This window comes from Molossus molossus, unplaced genomic scaffold (genome assembly GCF_014108415.1).
Source record: "Molossus molossus isolate mMolMol1 unplaced genomic scaffold, mMolMol1.p scaffold_m16_p_10, whole genome shotgun sequence".
NCBI lineage: Eukaryota > Metazoa > Chordata > Mammalia > Chiroptera > Molossidae > Molossus > Molossus molossus.
Genome location: NW_023425345.1, coordinates 94742835 through 94757301, shown reverse-complemented (window position 1 = coordinate 94757301; position 14467 = coordinate 94742835). Strand labels below are relative to the sequence as shown.

At 49.3% G+C, this 14467-nt stretch overlaps 1 protein-coding gene across 1 annotated transcript in view; it reads left to right on the top strand.

The window, feature by feature from the left end:
* Positions 1-14467, top strand: part of CACNA2D4 (calcium voltage-gated channel auxiliary subunit alpha2delta 4) — a 116008-nt gene that overhangs the window by 25163 nt on the left and 76378 nt on the right. Inside the window, 5 exon segments of the mRNA XM_036250900.1 lie at positions 39-116; positions 797-877; positions 1449-1523; positions 6508-6594; positions 7126-7197. Coding sequence (XP_036106793.1) covers positions 39-116; positions 797-877; positions 1449-1523; positions 6508-6594; positions 7126-7197 — 393 coding nt within the window.

Here is a 14467-nt window from a genome sequence, read left to right as displayed (position 1 = left end):
TCTGAGCCCTCTGTCCTTTGCCCTTCCCTCCCTGGCAGCTCTTCACCTCGCGGGCACAGAGCCTGACGCTCCTCACCACCGTGGCCATGCCCGTGTTCAGCAAAAAGAATGAAACGGTGAGTGGCCGGGATCCGCAGCGGGGCCACCTCTGGCATCTCTGGTGCCACCTTGGGAGAGCGGGGTTGCAGGGCCCTGGGCCCAACTAACTCCATCAGAATCTCTTATTTGGGATGGGGGTGGGTGAGGGCTGGGGTTTGGCCCGGACTTCCCAAAACTCCCCAGCGATCCTGCCCCGCTGCTCTGCCCTGGGGACCACTGCCGGGGGCTATCGGACTAATGGGTTCTGCCAGCCGTCCGGCAAAACCACACTTCACCTGCCAGTTTGGGCAGAAAGGCCTCTGGTGAGAACATTTCCAGAGCCTTCCATTGTCTGTCTGGTCAGGAAACGTTTCCGTAGAGGCACTGTGTGGCAGGCCATGCGTAAATTAGGGTCCCCGGGACCCCGATCCTTCAGCCCCTGCTGTGAAGGCGAATACGTCATTCAACTTTGCATTTCACTTAAATATCACCACTGAAATAGTAATGCTGGACATTAATCTTCCCGCCGCTGAAATTACTCCTGGGGCCTCTCTGCTGGGTTCTTGGTTTTATTCCAGGGAACTCAGCCTAAAATCGAAGTGCAGAGGAAGGACCGCGAGGCCCCGGGGCTTCCTCCCGGGCTCCGGGAGGGTGAGGTCCAGTCTGGCCCTGCCGCCGGGAAGCCAGATGTCCCTGACCCTGGTGCTTTCCCTTCCAGCGGTCCCACGGCATTCTCCTGGGGGTGGTGGGCTCCGACGTGGCCCTGCGAGAGCTGATGAAGCTGGCACCCCGGTACAAGGTGAGCCTGGGTCAGGTCCGCGAGTGGGGGTCACAGGCTCCCCAGGGGCTGCCCCACCAGGCTCCGGAGCCTCTGCAGGCAGTGCAGCCACGCCCAGAGCGGGGTGGGACCTGCCCCCTGCCCCCTGCCCCCTGCCCCCTGCCCCGGAGCAGTGCAGGCACTGAGCTTGGGGACCGTGGCTGAGACTCCTGGGGCCCTTGGTGCCAGCAGATCTGACTTGCCCTGTGGCCTTTAGCAAGTGCTTTCCCTCCCTGGTGCCTCAGTTTCTCCGTCTGCTCCTCCATGCCATACTTTCCTGCTTGGGGAACGAGTGAGATTAGCATCAAAGCACCTAGAGCATATGGTGGGAAAGAGGCCCGGTAATGATATACATTACTACGGCTGCTATACACAGTAGAATTAGGAGAAGAATCTAAAATTAATGGCTGGGAGCACAGCCCTGCTCAGTTATATTCCTATGTGAAAACTCATCGCCGTGCACTGCCGTCTCTACCTGTCCCCCGCAAACCCCGTCCCAGCTGGCGTTCTCCAACACCAACAGCTCTGATGTCCCTCCGCCCTGTCTTTGTAGCTCGGGGTGCACGGGTATGCCTTTCTGAACACTAACAATGGCTACATCCTCTCGCATCCTGACCTCCGACCCCTGGTAGGTACAGATCTTGTATCTCTTGGCATCCTGACCCTGTAGGATTTGGGGTGCTTCATAAAAACAGTTAAAACAGTGAACACACCCTGGGCTCCATCTAGGAACCCAGAGAGTAATGTGAGAAAAAAAATTTAAGTCGAACTGTTCATAATCGAGCAGAAGAGACAGGCAAAGACACACAAACGAAGCGATGTCCAGAGAGCAGAGGTGAAGAGTGCAGGTTCCCCGCGGGACACGGCCGCTCACCTTCCCGTCACCGCCTCGGTAGCTCCGCGCCCCCTCTCGGAGTCTGACAGCAGCACCAGGAGACCCCCAAGGCTGTGGATGTTGAATTAACAAAAAAAATGACAGAAGAGCTGTCTTGCGAGAGGTGGGGGCTGGAGAGCCGAGGCTCCTTGAGTTAGTCTTGGGATGTGTTCCTGAGGGCTCCCGCCTCCTTCCTAGTGCCTCCATCCTGCCGCAGGGGCCGGGGCCCTTTCACCTGTGCCAGCTGGACACCAGATGGCCAGGAGAGGAGTTCCCATCATTTTACCTAAAAGTTCCGCCTCAGGGCTAGGGGCTCCCTACTGCTTTACTTCCGGTCATGGCGCTTGGCCACTGTCCATGGCAATCGTGGCCACAACTCTCATTGTGATTGTGGGGGGCACTGAGGGAGGGGAGTTGGAGTCCTCGAGGAATCTTAGCCCCTTCCCCTCTGCCAGTCTTATATGAAGTGGGGTGGCTGCCGAGGGTAATAACGAGCAGAGCACCTTTCTGAGACTGTACCAAGGGGCTCATCTGCCCAGGTGCCATTTGGAGAGATCAGTCTAAGCCACACACTCTCCATTTGATTCAGATAGTTACTGAGTGTCCATAGGCAAACTATAGGGGTACAGAGTACAGAGAGATTAGGGCACATTGAAAACCACTGTCTTCCCAATTCAGACTCTGCTGGGTAAGCATATGAACTTATAATGGGTCACTGACTGGTACCAGTGGGTTCTATATGGGGCAGCCTTTGTGTCAATAAGTGACTCACTAGGGAAATAGTGAATGGGTTGATCCCAGAGCTAACCCATAGAATGACGGAGCATTGGTCAAAAGTGCATCTATTACCACCTATTTAATCTAGACAAATATAAGACTTTAACCAATCAATTCATATTGTAGACCTACTGTATGCCTAACCTTACAATGCCCTGAGAATGCTAGAAACAGAAGCTTATAGTCTAATTAAGGGAAAAGACTATACACAAATAGACTTATACAAATGAAACACTTAGAGAACAGTACCACGTGGAACATTGTTACATAACAAAGGATATGGTAAAGCCAACTTCCTGTCCCTAAGGAAAGCGCTATTGATTTATGATAGGTAAAGGAGAACAACAGTTGAGTTTAAAAAAGAAAAAGAATAGAGGCTATGCCTACTAACAAATTGGAAGAGGATCCAAAGTCTCAGGTCTGGCCTGAAATCTGCGTCAGTACCTAAGTATGACTAACTAACAAGTGGAGTTCTGGTCCTAATACAAGGAGCTAAAGGTGCTCCCGCAGGCATCACCGGGTGCTATGAAATGGCAATGGATGAAGCATGTGCCATGTCAGAGGCAGGTCCACGGCTGAAGGCGGCAGGGCAGTGCTGTTTGTCATGAGTGTGGACATCCAGGAGGACAAGAACGGAGCATCCGCCACGCAGGGGTGAGGACGGAAAGAGGAGGTTAGAGGGGAGGTACTGTTGTGGTGGTTTTACTACAGATCTCCTGCACAGGCAAGGAAGAAGGATTAGGCTTTCTTGGGGAAAAAAAAAAAAACCTGGCAGAATCAAGATACATATAAGTTCAACTACTCTTCCACTAAGTTCATTGAGCATCCTTTAAACCAGTGTTTTGAACTCTGCATCCAGTAGATTGTTTGTCTCCATTGGGTTTAGTTCTTCTTTCTGGAGTTTTATTCTGTTCTTTTATTTGGGGATGTGTTTCTTTGTCGCCTCATTTAGGCAGCCTCCCTGTGCTTGTCTCTATGTATTAGGTAGAGCTGCTACGTCTTCCAGGCTTGGTAAAGTGGCTTAATGTAGAAGGTGTCCTGTAGGGTCCAGTGGCACAGCCTCCTTGATCACCCAAGCTAGGTACCCCCATATGGCCTGTTTACACCCTCCTATTGTAGTTGAACCCTATTTGCTGTTGGCACATCATTGGGAAGAATTTACCACTGGGCTGATTGAAAGCAAGGACTGTCTGTGACCACAGCCACCGTGGAGGATCAGCTGTGCAGGGATCCGCCTCCCGGAGCAGGACTAACTTCAGCAGGGCTCTGTTGCCCTCCGGGTCTGCCCACTGAGTGTGTCACTGTGGAAATGGTTGGGTAGTGCTTTGACGTGGTCTGACACTGTCCACCTGGTGTGCTGGCTCTGGGGCCTCCCAGGAGGTGCAGGCCAAGGTTAGCCACTGCCTGTGTTCTGCTTAGGGCCACCAAGCTTGATTTGCAGATGGCTGCTACCTGTGCTGGGCTTGGAGGTGCTCAAGAGAGGCCAAGCTGGGTACCACATACTGGTTCTGGGACCACTTAGCAAGAGGTATGGGGCACGCTGAGGCCAAACGCTCCTTGTCTGAGAGAGTTTAGGAAAGTCTGCAGCATGAGACAAGACAGGCCGCTTGTATGGAAAAGCCTCCGGAAACAGCTTGGGTGGGCCTGAAAGTGTGGTGGGGAGTGTCTCAGGGAAGCACCAGGTTGATGGAGACTCAGAGGTGGCACCTGCCTGCTGGTTCTTTGCGGGGAGGGCTCATCAAAGGAACAGTGGTCTCTGCCAGCACTTCTATCTGGGAGAAAGCTGCCCCCAGCTTTTGACCTGTTGCCAGATGATTCCATTCTTCCCTGTATGTCCTTGGTGCCTTTTAGGCTGCTGTCTCGGCACTGGGGCTCAGAGAGGGTGAGTCCAATAAGTTCATGTGCCGGCCCTTTAAGAATACTTGGACCCTGGCTGGTTTTCCAAGTGGTTAGAGCCTCGGCCTGCTAACCAAAGGGTCTCAGGTTTGATTCCAGTCAAGGGCATGTACCTTAGTTGCAGTTCGGTCCCCAGCCCTGATCAGGGTCTTGAGGGAGGCAACCAGTTGATAATGTGTCTCTCTCACAATGATGTTTCTCTCTCACTTTCTCTCTCTTTCTTTCTCTTTCTCTCTCTCTCTCTTCCCCTCCCCCTCCTACTCTGTCTGAAGACAAATGGAAAAATATCCTCAGGAGAGAATTTTTTTAAAAAAAGAGTAATGCTTGGGACTCCAGCAGCCTCAATTATAGCTGGTTTTTACAGCCGAGTTATGGAGACTTCTCTTTCCAGTGCTAGAACCCTGAGCTCGGGCACCTGTGTGGAGCTGGGACCCCTGGCTCCTCAGGGGACCTCCACAGTCAAAATCTCCCTCTTGATGTTTATCCACCACACACAGGCGTGGGACCAGCCAGTTCTGCATTCCACCCCCACCCCCCCCACCAGTCTCCATGCGGCTTCTTCTTTAAATCTCTAGTTGTAGAACTTCTATCCAGCTAGATTTTAGGTGGTTTTGATTGATAGTTGTTCTGTAGTTTAGTTGTAATTTTGATGTGGTTGTGGGAGGAGGTGAGTCTTGCATTTACCTATGCCACCGTCTTGACTGGAAGTCTATTCTCTTTCTTTATTAGATCTATTAGTAAATTAACCCTGGGAAGCGGTGCAGACCTAATAGCAGATAACTTCTTGGAGAGAAAGAGAGAGATGTCATGGCCAGGAAATAATAACAGCATTCAAGGAGTGTTGATTAATGGCTCTATGTCAAGCTGGAAAGAGGTCTTCTATTGGGCACTGCAGAATCTGTCTGTCCTTGGCTCTGTGCCACTCAAAATTCTACCAACAAGAGAAAAACACAGAAGGCAGATGCCACAAAGTCTGGAAGGTGTGGCTAATACATTAAGTGAGAAAATTAGTATTCAGAAAGTATTTTTCCCAAAACACTGGGCTGAAACAAACAAGATGCATGGACATTTCTGCAAAAGGCTCACTGCTCAAGCATAAGATTGTGGAGATGTAATGCAACAGTGTCTCCATGAAGAGGGCCCGGGATCCCCAGGCTGGAAGCTCGCCTTGTGCTGTCAGGGTGGCGTGGCTGACCCGGAAGTCCAGCAGAATCCGAGGCAGCGGTCGGAGCAGTGTGATATTCCGGCCACGCACCGCACTGTCAGACCCTGTCTGAAATATTGACTTTTATCCTGGGCCCTCCGTTTTGGAAGTGACACTGACGGAAGCAGAGCATAGTCACACGGAGTTGAGGCATTTGCACATTAGGAACGTTTAGCCTGGAGAAGTGAAGTCTTAGGATGACAAGCACCTTCAGAAATCTCAAGGGTTGTCAAAGGGAAGACAGTCTGTGTAGCTCCCGGGGAGGAATGAAGACCAGCGGGTGAAAGTTACAGGGAGGCAGGTTTCATCTCCGTGTAAGGAAGAACTTTCTAACAATCAGAGCTGTCCAAAACTAGGACAAGCACACTCAAAATTGGGGAGCTCCCCCGTGGGGAATATTCACCCAGAGGCCAGGGGACCCTCTGTCACAAATGTTGACAGGGAAGCTCTGCATTGGGTTAAAGTTGGCCCAGAAAGCTTTAAGGAGTTCCTGAGATTCTTTTTTTTTTTTTTTTTTAAGTTTCACCTTTTATTTATTTATTTTTTCTTTATTGATTTTTAGAGAGAGGAAGGGAGAGGGAGAGAGAGATAGAAACATTGATGAGAGAGAACATTGATTGGCCACCTCCTGCATGCCCCCCACCGGGGATCAGGCCCACAACCCGGGCATGTGCCCTGACCGGGAATCGAACCAGCAACCTGCTGGTGCACGGGTCGAGGCTCAACCACTGAGCCACGCCGGCTAGGCGTCACTGAGATTCTTTGATCTAAATGTACCCATAAGGCTTTTATAGAAGAGATTAAACTTGGGCAGAGCCTTACGTTAACCTCATGTTTTTCTTTCTGACCTGCCCACTCCAGTACAGAGAGGGGAAGAAACTGAAACCCAAACCTAACTACAACAGTGTGGATCTCTCTGAAGTGGAGTGGGAGGACCGAGCTGAAATCGTGAGTGGGAAAAGTGGGAGCAGGAGGAGCTGTTTAACTCTGACCGATACACAAGCCAGCTGCACGGCTAGAAGCTCTGATGTCGCTCTGCACCTCTCAGTGGACCCTTTCCGAGACCAAACCAGAAACAATTCCTAGAATGGGCAATTCTTTAAACAGCTCTAAAAATATATCAGTATCTTCCTGAATCAGGATTCCTGAGACCCATGAGCTCCTGTCTGTGAGCTACAGAGTTGCAGTTCTAGTGATGTTTCAGTCTGGCTTTTAGTGTAGCTCATCCCGGAGGAAATTATGTCTCAGTGATGTGACACTACGTTCGTGTATCAGCCCACTTTGGAACATTATCTCCCTGAGTTTCCAGAGTATAAGCTAAATGGAACCTAGAATCTGGCCTCCACCCCCTCAGTATTCGCTGAGAGGAAAAAGGGGAAGAACCAGAAGTGTTCCCAGGGGTCACCTCCAATCTGGTCCGTAAAGCTCCACACTGCAGTGTGAGCCAAGGAACTAACTCCATTCTCTTTCCTCTTGAAGCTGAGAACAGCCATGATCAACGGGGAAACGGGTTCTCTCTCGATGGATGTGAAGGTGCCGCTGGACACAGGGGTAAGGTGCCCGAGAGAGCACGAGGCTCTGGTCCCAGGAGGCAGCGCGGCCGTTACTTGAGTTTTGGGGTGGTGACAAAAAACTTGGGATGTAGATAAATTAGAGCTTAAGACTTGAAAGCTAGCTATAGCCTAGAGGGCTTGATTAGAGAGCATATCCACGTGTGTGTCGGCCCCAGAGAAGCACCTGGCCAAGGGACTGTCGCTCACATCAATGCTGGGTTCTTTGGCGGCTACTGAGTGAGGCAATTGGTCAGCCCAAGTTTTTACAACTCTTCTTCTTCCTTGCGCTGCCTGCTGCTTGGCCCTTTTGTTGTTTATGGTGGAAAGGAGAAAAGTGACAGTTAATTTTGCAAATTGTTAGCAGCTCTTGTAAAACATGTTACATGGGAAGAGGTTAAAAATAATTGCTATTCTTTCTAGCTGATTTGTATCCATGTAAATACAGAGGCTCCAGAATCGATACCCTCACTGACACCATGGCTGTCCTCACAGACCCACACATCATTTATGAAAGATCATTTCACCTTCTCATTTAAAAGGTTCCAATGCATTTTCGGTGAATTTTCATTGTCCCTTGACATATTTACAAATGTCACCTCCTCCCTCACAGCCACCCCCACCTCCTCCTCCTGTTGCCCATCTGTCTCAGCTAAAAGAACACAGGCATCTGTCTGCAACAATTAGACCCAAGTACTTCTACAAACACAGACCTCCATGGAAGCCAAACAAGAAAGCACTGGGAAGGGAAAGCAACTCATTGTATTCCTTTGAGCTGCACAGACCGATTGTCGCTGGGACCAATATCTGATTTCCGCAGCAACTGCCTTCTGTTTATATGTTCTGGGCTGAGAAGGGCCTCCTTTAGGCAGACTGGGCAGTACCGTGATGTGAGACCATCTAGTGCACCAGCTGCTTCTCCTGATCCAAAAAAACAAAGGTTTCTCACATGAGCCTCACCTTGATTCCAACCAGACTGTCACCCACATGCACCAGGGAGCACTCACCCAGCCCAGCCCTGCCAGAGCATTTAAGGTAGGACTTGCTTTGTTTTTTGTTTTTTTGGTACGTGCCCCTAGCAGGAACCGAACCCAGGGCTCTCTGATCCACAGGCCGATGCTCTTACTGCTGAGCCAAACCGGCCAGGGCAGGTAGGACTTGTTTTTATGCTCCAGTGAAAACTCTAACATGCCCTGGCATACAGCAACTTTAAGATGTATCTGTGTGTGACTACACCGTATGGAATTCAGACCCGTCTGTGAAGTGGGTGTGGCCTGCCCACCACCCTTTCCTCCCCTGCTGCCCTCACACTTCTCAAGGCCACCAGGGAGGGTCCTAACCAGATCCCGGCAGGCTGAGCTTGTCCCGAAACCTCAGCCCGCCCCTTCCGAACAGGTTCATTGCTGCTAATAAATCATCCAAGTTAAATCTGCAGTTTAACAAAGGCTTCTTGACACATGGGTCCTTAGACATAAAAAAGTAGGGTGATGATGATCATGGTCACAACCATGATGGCATTTCATAACACACATGTGTTCATGCCTTCCTACTGCTACTATTCATAATAATAATAATGGCAGCTAAGATTTATTAGAAACTGGACTAAGCACTTCATAAGTGTTCACTTAACACTCACAGCCTTAGGAAGTAGGTACTGTCCTATCCCCATGTTACAGATGAGGAAATTCAGAGGTTAAAAACTTGCCCCGGGTCTGGAAGACCCACACTCCGGACGCTGAATAAGGCCTTTCTGTAGGACCGGCCCTGAATGCTCAGCTCATTCTTCCGCCTTAAAGATTTCTCAAGAGTCTCTTCAGAACAGCATTTCTATTCTACCTTTACAATTCATTGTCTTCTCTCCCTGTGCCCATCATATCAAAGCTCAGCCTCTTCACTCTGCCCTCTCGCGCCCGAAGCGGCGGCGCCCGCACTGCGCGTGGAGGGCGTGTTGCTGGTGCAGACACCATGGTGGAGTCCAGCCGGTCACTGCTCCGGCCTGCGACGATGCCGCTCCATTCGGTCCACCGCAACTGCTCCGTCTCTCCTGCGGGTCCTCTCCTCTCCACACTCCCGGGCAGCCTCGTGGTTGTCTTGCTGCCAGTCCACGCCAGCCCTCTCTCGGCTCCGTGGCGCATGTCCCCGGATGAGCTGGTCCCTCCGTGCAGCCCTCTCCGGGCCGGGCCGAGGGAAGCTTTCTTCAAGCACCTGGGGAGTCTCTTCCCTAAGCCATCCTCCTGGCGGCTGGTAACTCTGGTTGTTTTCCCCCAGGGGGGTTGCACGCATCCCTACTTCCCACGGATTATCCAGACCTTTCTAAATCTCCCGAGCCCCAGAGGGGGAACTATGGTGACATGACCAAGGACAATAGTAGCAACCCCAGCATGACTTAGAGCGGGACTCACAAGCTCAGAAATCTCTGGGGCCAGATAGGCCACGTTCAGAAATGTGAGTGAGAGAAGTGACAAGCCTGGGCCTCGGGCTGCTGGCCGCGGAGGCGACCTGGAGCGCCACACACGCCCTCTAAAGGAGACAGCTGGGAATACATGCTCTCAATGCGAGCATCACTTCCAAAGATGTTAGAAACACAGTCTGGGCCAGTATTTAGCGTATCAAACTTGTAAGGAATCCAGGTTTGGCCTGCAGGCCTCCCACTTGCCGCCTTGATAGAGGCTGTCTGTCCTAAACTGCGGGCCAATGACATGTGCCGTAATTCTAACCCACCAATGGCATCCTGGTCAGATGTCCTGGGACATGTTTCAAAGTCCAAATTGGAAAAACAGAGTATCCTTGAGCATCTGATCCACGACCCCCCCTTTTTTTTTTCATCATTTTCATGGCGTTTGATAGTTTAGAACAAAGATTCAGTAGTGGGGGAGGGACAGAGGAAGACGGTGTGTCTACAACCTGTTCTTTACAACAGCCCGTAGACAATAAAAAGTATTACACGTGTGGAGAAACAGGAAAATGTGATGACTCCCAGTTCAGAGAAGAGGCAGTCTTAAAACTGATCCAGAGATGATCCCGCTGCTGGAATTAGAAGAAGGATTTCGATATGATAAATTTGAAGCAGATATGACACATTTAGAAAAGGAATTTTAAAAAATGATGGTCATAATGAGTGAATGGATAGAGAATCTCAGCAGAGACATGATTAGAATTTGATTAAAGAAGCAGACCCACTACAAGTGCTATGAATCTAGAGCTTTATTCTAGGCTTAGACCTTTGCGCGAGCTGGAGAAGAAGTCTGCAGAAGGCTACCTCCGCTCTCGGGGTGACCTTGAGGTCATCGTGGGACAGCAGTTGGGAAGGAGAGCTGGAAGATGTTTGGGGAAGGCAAGAACAGACAGAAACCCATGAGGAAAAACAGGAACCTATGAGAGAAAACTGAAACCCAAATTCATCTCTCACTGCCTACAAGCACAGTGAGGTTAGTGACCTGCGGCAGGAGCTGCACACCCACAGGGCTCGGGGCTCAGGGAAGTGGCAGGGGGCGCAGTGGTCTCTGAGGAAGCTTCGCGTGTGGCTGCTTGTCCAGGCCAACGGCCAGAGCAGCTCCGAGTGCCTGATCCTCACCTTCGGCGTGAGAAAGGGTTGCTGCTTCACGTCTGCCTTTAACATCTCACGCAGACTTGCCTTTGGCCAGCCCCGCTTGGAACAGCACAGGAAAGTGAATCTGGAAATGGAACTCCAGCTTAGTTCATTGGGCACAGCATAAAATGACCACAAGAACCTAATACCATTTTTAGAACTGAATAGTACAGTGTCTGAAATAAAACTTTTACTGGATGGGAGTTCTGGTCAAGAGGGCGGAGTAGGTCAGTACTGTGCTCGCCTCCTCCTATGACCACTTTCAAGTCACAACTAATTACAGAACAACCATCACTGAGAACCACCTGAAATCTAGTGGAACAGAAGTCCTGCACCAAGGATATAAAGAACAGGCCGTGCTGAGAAAGGTGGGGAGGGAGGTCACACAGAAGAGGTTCCCACACCCACATGTGGCGACACAGAATCAGGAGGGTAGCTCAGTGCTGAGGTCCCCCCTGAGGAGCGAGGGGTTCCTGCTCCACGCCAGTCTCCCCAGCCCAGGCTTCCAGTGCTGGGAAGAGAAGTCACCATAACTCCTGGCTGTGAAAGACATGAGAATTGCAACTGAGTGAGACAGGGCAGCTGGAGTCCCAGGCCCTACAGGTCTTAAAGGCCCAGGCACGGACTCATTCAAACTCACTCGCTGGGGCCGCAGCTCAGAGAACACCAGGGAGGAGTGGGGAGGAACTGAATTGTCTGGCTTCAGGGCTAGGGCTCAAGGGGCAGCTGGCAGGTGCCATTGTCCCTTTGCTGAGCCCCCCCCCCCCCAACACAGCCTGAAGGAACAGACAGGCATCAAGTCTGAGCTTCCATCAACCTGGGTGTTAACTCAACCCACGCTGGTGACTCCGAGACCACGTACCACCCACTCTGCAGGCCCACCCAAGCCTCTCTCAGCAGCTTTTCCATTCAAACAGCCTGTCTAAGTTCACATTGCTGACTTTCCTAAAATGTCTCTCTCTTTTTTTATATATTTTTTCTTTATTGACTTTAGAGAGAGAGAAAGGGAAAGGGAGAGAGAGATAGAAACATCAATGAGAGAGAACATCGATTGGCTGCCTCCTGCATGACCCCACTGGGGATCGGGCCCACGACCTGGGCATATGTCCTGACCAGGAATCGAACTGGCAACCTCTTGGTGCATGGGTCAACGCTCAACCACTGAGCCACACCAGCAGGACCTAAAATCTCTCAAAGGTCCACAAACACCAAACAAGAAGCATCTGGCCTTGGCATGCCCCATACCTCTTGTTAAGCAACCGCAGGCCCAACACTAGTGGCAGCCAGCCTCAGTTTGCAGCTTAGCCCCTCTCAGGCACCTCCAAGCCCAGTGCAAGCAGCAACCATCTGCAGATCACTTTGTAGCTCATATCAAGTGGCCTCGGGCTGGGCACAGGCAGCAGCTGACCTTGGCCTGCACCAGCGCTCCTCCCAAGAGGCCCCAAAACCAACACATGAAGTGGCCAGCTTAAGTTACAACAGAGCACCACACAACCACCTCCACAAACACCACACCCAAAAGGCAGACTCGGCAGGCACCAGAGCCCTAATATAGTGAATCCTATTCAGTGGATTCAGCCCCTATGCAATAGCTTCTTGGCTGTAGCCACAGCCATTCCTCACAATCAGCCTGAGGGTCAATCCCTCCCACTGATGTGCCAACAGCAGTCAAGGCTCAACTGCAATAGGAGGGCACACACAACCCACACAAGGGACAGGCTTGGAGCACACAGCTCAGGACCAGGGAGACTGGGCCTCTGGGCCGCACAGGACACCTTCTACATAAAGTACTCTATCAAGACCAGGAGACATAGCAGCTCTACCTAATGCATAAAAACAAACACAAGTCAGCCAAAATGAAGAGGCAAAGAAACATGTCCCAGATGAAAGAACAAACAAAATTTCAGAAAAAAGAACCAAACAAAATGGAGACAAGCAATTTACCAGATGCAGAGGCTAAAACACTGGTGATAAGGATGCTCAATAAACTTAGAGGAATAGTAGATGGATTTGGTGAGATGTTTAACAAAGAGCTAAGAAACATTTTTTAAAAAGAGTCAGAAATGAAAAACACAATAACTAATATGAAGACTACTCTAGAAGGAATCAATAGTAAATTAGATGAAGCAGAGGATCAAATCAATAATTTGGAAGACCAGGTAGTGGAAAACACCTATAAAAACAACAACAAAAAAAAAGAATCCAGAAAAAAAAAAAAAAAAATGAGGATAGTTTAAGGGGCCTCAGGGATCAAGCGTGCCAACATTCTCATCATAGGGACCCCAGAAGAAGAGTGAGAGCAAGGGATTGAAAACCTATTTGAAGAAATAAGGATGGAAAACTTTCCTAACTTGGCAAAGAAAATATACATACAAGTCCAGGAAGCCAGAGAGTCCCAAATAAGATGGGACCTACATAAGAAGGAGCTCTCATAAGACTGTCAGCTAATTTCCCAACAGAAACTATGCAGACCAGAAAGGATTGGCACAAAATATTCAAAGTGATGAAAAGCAAAAACCTACAACCAAGATTACTCTACCCAGCAATGCTGTCGTTTAGAATAGAAAGACAGCTAAAGAGCTTCCCAGACAAGAAAAGCTAAAGGAACCCATCACCACCAAACCAGTATATGGTGATCAAGATGATTTGACTTTGGTGGGCACACCAAGCAACATACAAATCTTCTAACATAAAAACCCACACCTGAAACCTATGTGATCATATTAACCAATGTAAATCCAATAAATCTAATTTAAAAAAAAAACAAAAACAGTCCTGGTCGGTTTGGTTCAGTGGTTGAAGTGTTGGCCTGCGGACCAGAGAGTCCTGGGTTCGGTACCCCTCTAGGGGCACGTATCAAAAAAAAGAAAAAAAAAAGAAAAATAACAGTATTATAAGGAAAAAAAAGATCAAATATATGAATAATAAAATAGCAATAATTACATACCTATCAATAATTACTTTAAATGTAAAGTAATCAAAAGACATAGGATGGCTAAATGGATAAGAAAACAAAACTCACCCTGGCCGTTTTGCTCAGTGGTTAGAGCATCAGCCCGAGGACCAGAGAGACCTAGGTTCGGTTCCCGCTAAGGGCACATACGTACCTTGGTTGCAGTTTGTCCCCAGCCCTGGTGGGGTTGTGTGGGTGGTGGCCAGTCGATGTGTCTCTCTCACATCAATGTTTCTCTCTCTCTCTTCCTCCCTCTCTCCCTCCTGCTCTATCTGAAATACAGAAATGTCCTCGGGTGAGGATAAACAAAAAAGAAAGAAAGAAAAGAAAACAAGACCTATACATAATGTTGTCTATGAGAGATTCACATCAGACTGAAAGACACACAGACTGAAAGTAAAGGGATGAAAAAGATATTTCATGCAAATAGAAATGAAACAAAAGTTGTGTTAGCAATACTTATACTAGATAAAATAAACTTTAAAACAAAGGTTGTAACAAAAGACAAAGAAGGACCCAGCAATTTCACTTCTGGGTATTTATCTGAAGAAATCCAAAACACTAATTCAAAAGACAGATGCATCCCATGCTCATTGCAGCTTTATTTACAGTAACTAAGATATGGAAGTAATCTAAGTGTCCATCAAGTGGATAAAGAAGATGTGGTACATATATACCATAGAGTATTACTCACCCATAAAAAATAATGAAATCTTGCCCTAGCCAGTT